This window comes from Kryptolebias marmoratus, linkage group LG1, assembly GCF_001649575.2.
Source record: "Kryptolebias marmoratus isolate JLee-2015 linkage group LG1, ASM164957v2, whole genome shotgun sequence".
NCBI lineage: Eukaryota > Metazoa > Chordata > Actinopteri > Cyprinodontiformes > Rivulidae > Kryptolebias > Kryptolebias marmoratus.
In genome coordinates, this window is record NC_051430.1 from 31,682,266 (window position 1) to 31,688,168 (window position 5,903).

Genomic DNA, 5,903 nt, shown 5'->3' on the forward strand with positions numbered 1-5,903 from the left:
GGGTGGGTGGATGGATGGATGGATGGATGGATGGATGGATGAGTGGGTGGTTGGTTGGTTGGATGAGAGGATGGATGAATGCGTGGTTGGATGGTTGGATGGATGGATGGTTGGATGGATGGCGTAGTCATGAATTGTAAAACAATAATTCACCCACTCATCACCTTCTCTCAGTTCACTTGATATCAGTTGAAAACAATGAACAGCTTGCAAACCAGTAATTAAAGTGCTCTGAATATTGGGTGCGTTTTCGGAATCACATTAAGATTCAGACTTATTAAAGCCTAAGGGCTACTGAAGTGACGGGGGGGGGGGGTCAGTAGAATGAACACATGAATTAAGGGTGAGTATGGTCTGTGCAGGCCTTTCTGTGGCAGCGTGGTCTGGAGATGTCAGTCTGGGGGGTCCAGGGATGTTTCCTGTGTGGTGCTAACCACGCTGTCAGTCTGCTGCCCTGAAGAAGAACCTTCTTCTTCTGCTTTATCTGCACGAACTGACTGGATATTAAATACAGTCAACTGCAGGAAAGGCAGGACTGTTCTGCATCATTACAGCTCACATCTGGATCCAGATTCTGCAGCTGGAATCCCCATCAGATGTTAAATTACAGCGAAGGGGTCGCCGTCGTTCTGACAGGAAGTGAGCGGTTCCTTTTCTCCATGTAATTTCACCCATCAGGACCTCGACGCTCCCAGCTGCTGCAGCTCTGGTATTTCCAGTCTGACAATCTTTCTGAGGATCTCAATCTGCTGCTCGTTTCCTCCAAAGTGCTGCAGGTCACGTGTTTGTTGATAACGCCGGGTTCAGACTCTCTGCCGGGTTTTTATGTTTTTACTGAGCGAAGTTTGAGTCTGAAACAAAACCACTGTGAGGAGTTTAATGATTTACAGAAAGTTAAGAGCAGGAACTTCCTCCTTTAGTTTAGTTCTGATCTGTGCTGATCCGGTCAGAGCAAAGACCCGAACCGGAGGTGCAGGTCAGGATCAAACAAATATGAACACCAAAAAGCACATTCTCCAGCACAGTTTTTACTAAATGTTTGTCCTCATGTTGAGCGTGTATGCATGCAGAACCAGCGTTAAATTCTGTTTTCCCTCTTGTGTAGGATGAGGAAGACTCTTTTGTGATGAAGGCAATCATCCACGCCATAAACGACGACAACGTTCCCGGTCTGCAGCACCTCCTGGGCTCGTTGAACAGCTACGACGTAAACCAGCCGAACAGGGTGACTCTCTCTAACGTCTGACCCATTCTTTAGGTCAGGTTAGGAGTTCTGCTGCAGACTCTGAGTCTTTTTAAGTTCACATCCACCAGGTTCAAGGATCTTTCAAATAAAATTAAAATAAATCCAGACATGTTTTTTTGCTAAAAAAAAGATAAGTTTCCATAGTTTACAGATTTCAGCCCATAAATCTTTGTTAGGAAGCAGCAAATTTACTGATTTCCCAATAAAGTTGTATTAAAAATGAAAAAAAGCAGAAAAACAAAAAGAATTGGTTTCATCTAAAACTGGAGGCAGGAATGAGATTTTAAAGGGAAAATGTTGGTATTTTAAAAAGGTCAGTAAATTCAACCTTTATAAAGGGTACTGATGAGTCTTTGTTGTTAATATTTTCGAGCGGTGCTGATGATGGGATGTTTGATTTGAATCAGCTGAAGAGAAACTCTTTTATTCCTGAAGTAAAAAAACCTGAAGCCACAGATGAATCACAGATGATTGCATCAGCTTTAAAGAGCTGAATTCATGCAGAGAAGTTAATCGCTTTATTTGTTTTTATACCGAAGCCTGCAGAAACCCATCAGACTTCACATCTGATGGGTTTATTCTGCTTTAATGCAGCAGGAAGTTTCTGAAGGACGATGAGAAGAAATGAAGTTAAGAGAAGGAAGATGAGTCACACTTACTGTCAGGGAGCTGAAGAGAACAAATTAATAAAGAACCCGAGAAATCTGAGAGTGCTGAGAGCTGAAGTCTGCTGAGATCAGCTGAGATCTGCTGAAGAAGCTGCTGACATCGACTGAAGAAGCTGCTGAAGGATCTGCTGAAGAAGCTGCTGAGATCTGCTGAAATCTGCTAAGGAAGCTGAAATCTGCTGAAGAAGCTGTTGAAGGAGCTGCTGAGATCTGCTGAAGAAGCTGCTGAGATCTGCTGGGCAGCAGGCGGTGGTTAGGTCCTGGCTTCAAGGCCCGGGTTGTCCTGAGCGCTTTCTGTGGACTTTACATGTTCTCCCCTGTTTGTGTGGGTTTCCTCCTGGTTCTCCCACAGTCCAGAGACATGATGTTCAGGCTGGTTAAATAAAGAGGAACTGAAATGAAACTGCTGGAGAAGCTAAAACTCACTTAGTCATATGACTGAAGCAGATTTCAAAGAGCAACCTGATAAGATCTCAGCGTGTTTCTATAAAAATTAAGTTTAAATATTTTTAAAAGTCACAGCAGCCGTCTGCAGAACGAGTCGGAACGTTTCAGATACGATCAGATTAAACAGAACACAGTCTGCAGGAATAACTTCAGGAAAACAGTCTGAGTAATGCTGACTCAGCATCCAGACAATAATGCTGACTCAGCATCCAGACAGCTAAACCTCAGAGCTGCTCCAGAAACCGTTTTCCTGCCATGTTTATCTCTGTCCGCAGAGTGTCAGGAACCTTGAGATCCTCATGGTGTTTGGTTGTTTTCCTGCAGCACGGGACGCCTCCGCTGCTGATCGCGGCCGGCTGTGGGAACATTCAGATCATCGAGGTTCTGATGAGGAAAGGTGCCGAGATCCAGGCTAATGATAAGGTACGGCTGTCCTTCCTCCCAGAACCAGCAGACTTTTATTTCCTTTTACTGGAAACTTGTTTTCTAGTCTGACTGGTCTCATATTCATCCAAATATAAGTTCTTACTAAAAAAAAAGGCCAAAAAGATGTTTTTAAACTGATAACAGAAAATCATGAACAGCTGAAGCAATCTGTTTATTAAAATGTGAAATTATTCATCTGTAAAACATCACAATTTTACATCTTTACCAGCCATTCAATTCAACACACTTCGGCTGTTTCTGAAACAAACTCTTCGGCTGTTTCTGAAACAAACTCCCTTCGGCTGTTTCTGAAACAAACTCCCTTCGGCTGTTTCTGAAACAAACTCCCTTCGGCTGTTTCTGAAACAAACTCCCTTCGGCTGTTTCTGAAACAAACTCCCTTCGGCTGTTTCTGAAACAAACTCCCTTCGGCTGTTTCTGAAACAAACTCGTGTGGTAGATGGCAGACGGTTACCTTTTCGGACACGTGAAGCATCTCTGAGAGGAACGTTGTCCAGATTTTGTCTCTTCATGATTTTTCAGGGAGGAGCTTTAACTGGATTCTTGTTAAAACAGCCGAAACTGTGAATTTAGGCTGATTTTTCTCGGTGCAGGAAGTGGGAAAAGCAGCAGGAAGTCGGCGGTTTGCTTTGGATCATTGTTGAGACATCAGGATAATCGACGTGTTAATTAAAGACACAAAGCCACGAGATTTCTCTCAGGCTTTTATAAACCGTTACCATGACGACGCCTCGACTGAACGCCGGGATGCAAACACGTCCTAAAATAAACGTTTCTCTCGTGCAGCTTTGTTGTGTTTGCACCATCATGTCCCTGAAGGTGAAATCTGAGGCATGTTAGAGTTTTAAACCTGGAATGTTGTCGTCTCTGAAACCTTCAGACCGGAGCCAACGCTATCTACTACGCCTCCAGGCACGGCCACGTGGAGACCCTGAAGTTCCTGCATGAAAGCAGATGTCCTCTGGACGTCCAAGATAAGGTGAGTCGGCTCGTCAAACGTCCACTTCAACACCTGATGCTTCAGCAGCTTTTTGCTGTTGCTACGGTAACCGCTCCTGCAGAGGAAGACGGGTTGTGTGAGTGTGTGTGTGTGTGTGTGGATTATAGACAGCACACACACTCCGTCTCCTTCCTGGTGATCACCTGGTTCCCGTACAAAGGTCATTAAAGTTTCATCTGAGAACAGTCGGACTGGTTATATAAGCCCCCTGCTTCCAGTGTCTCCGTCTGTCAGATGAAACTGTCCTTGGTTTTGTTTTCTACCGGCTCCTCTCTGCTGCCTGGAAAAGGAAACGCTGATGGATCCATTTCTGAGGACGAGTCAGACCTTAATGTCTTGTTTAAGTGCAAAGTTTTTAAACCGTCCTTCCTCAGAGCTTCATCTCCTGTAATCTGCTGCCTGAAACAGCAGCAGTACACGGTTCTTTTACCTCCTGATTGGTCGTTTTTCTCCTCCAGTGTGGGGAAACGGCCCTTCATGTCGCGGCGCGTTACGGAAACGTGGACGTGGTCAGCTACCTGTGCAACATCAGAGCCAACCCGGACCTGCCAGACCGGGTGAGTTCCCGTTTCCTCTGCAGCAGCAGGAGGAAGGCTGGAGGTTTTACCCCTTTGTTTGTGTGTCCAGGAGCAGGAGACACCGCTGCACTGCGCAGCCTGGCACGGTTACTCCGCCGTAGCCAGAGCGCTGTGTCAGGCAGGGTGCCACGTGGACGCCAAGAACCGTGAGGGCGAGACTCCTCTCCTGACGGCGTCGGCTCGCGGGTTTGTGGACATCGTGGAGTGTCTGGTGGAGCACAAAGCTGACCTGGAAGCTACGGACAAGGTGAAAGGTCACTCATCTGTGGTTAAAGGAAAAACAACTAGTTATATTAGTTACTGTGAAAACTCCTGCAGCCGTTGTGACAAACATGTTCGTTTGAAGTTTAACTCCTGGAGATGATCTCAGGACCCTCCGGTCTGTGTCCTGACCCACACCTTGTGGACCTGCTGGTCTGATGAGTCCTCCTGTCCTGTCTCTGTGTCTCAGGACGGCCACACGGCGCTGCACCTGGCCGTACGGAGGTGTCAGGTCGACGTGGTCCGCTGCCTCCTCAGACACCGCTGCCACCTGGACCAGCAGGATCGCCACGGCAACACCCCGCTCCACATCGCCTGCAAGGATGGAAACCTGCCCGTCGTCATGGCGATATGCAGCGCCAAGGCGAGCCTGGACCTGCCCAACAAGGTGAGTCGGTGCAGCAGGACCGGTGTTGTTTCATCGTCTGTCTGACTTTCAGTTTGTCACTAAAAACTGATCAGAGACTCGATCCTGGATCAGTCTGGTGTGTTTCACTTCACAAAGAAACGAAGGTTCCCAGTTTGGTCCCTTCAGATCAACCTGTTGTCTCTGTGTGGGAATAAAGAGCAGAGGAGGTCAGATGTTTCAGCAGTCCTGACGGAGGAGGACCAGAAAGCAGATGGATCGCTGGGATTAAAGGCTCTGATTTTGGATTCATCCTTATCTCAGCTGTGATTCAACGGCTGGCTGCTCAGAGTTCAGGGAGGTGATGTGGACCCGGAGCAGCCGGTCACATCACCTCCTGCTGAGCAGAAAAATCAGATGTTGCTTTATTTCTTCTGGAGACGCAGGTAACACAGCTGCTTGTTTAGAGGAAGAAAGGCTCCGTGTTTGTTTTCTGTGTGTTTTACAGTTAATCACTTCTGCTTTCAGAGGAGATTCATTCAGTTTTTAAACCCAAACACTAGAACCTCAGCAGGAACCGCAGCTTGTTTTAAACCTTCAACTGGTTTTCTTGTGGCTCACGGTTCTTATCGTACACAACTAAAAAAACCTGCAGCCCAGTCCCTCAGTTGGCCGTGATCCGCTGATTGAATCATGCAGAAACAGAGAGCAGTTCTTAAACCTGATGTTTATTTATGGAATTATAAAGGATTTATTTTACACACAGGAGCATTAAAGCACTTTTATTATTATGTAGTGTGTTTATTTTTCTGTTTCCATCACTGTATTCAGCTCTAAACCCGGTCCTGTTGGAGCTCTAAACCTGGTCCTGTTTGGAGCTCTGAACCCGGTCCTGTTGGAGCTCTGAACC

General features: G+C 46.4%; 1 protein-coding gene across 1 annotated transcript in view; it reads left to right on the plus strand.

Moving 5' to 3' along the window:
* The window catches only part of dapk1 (death-associated protein kinase 1), a 40,593-nt gene that overhangs the window by 22,502 nt on the left and 12,188 nt on the right, over positions 1–5,903 (plus strand). Inside the window, exons 12-17 of the mRNA XM_017433127.3 lie at positions 1,106–1,225; positions 2,686–2,784; positions 3,689–3,787; positions 4,267–4,365; positions 4,436–4,633; positions 4,838–5,035. Coding sequence (XP_017288616.1) covers positions 1,106–1,225; positions 2,686–2,784; positions 3,689–3,787; positions 4,267–4,365; positions 4,436–4,633; positions 4,838–5,035 — 813 coding nt within the window. The remainder of the gene's footprint in view (positions 1–1,105; positions 1,226–2,685; positions 2,785–3,688; positions 3,788–4,266; positions 4,366–4,435; positions 4,634–4,837; positions 5,036–5,903) is intronic.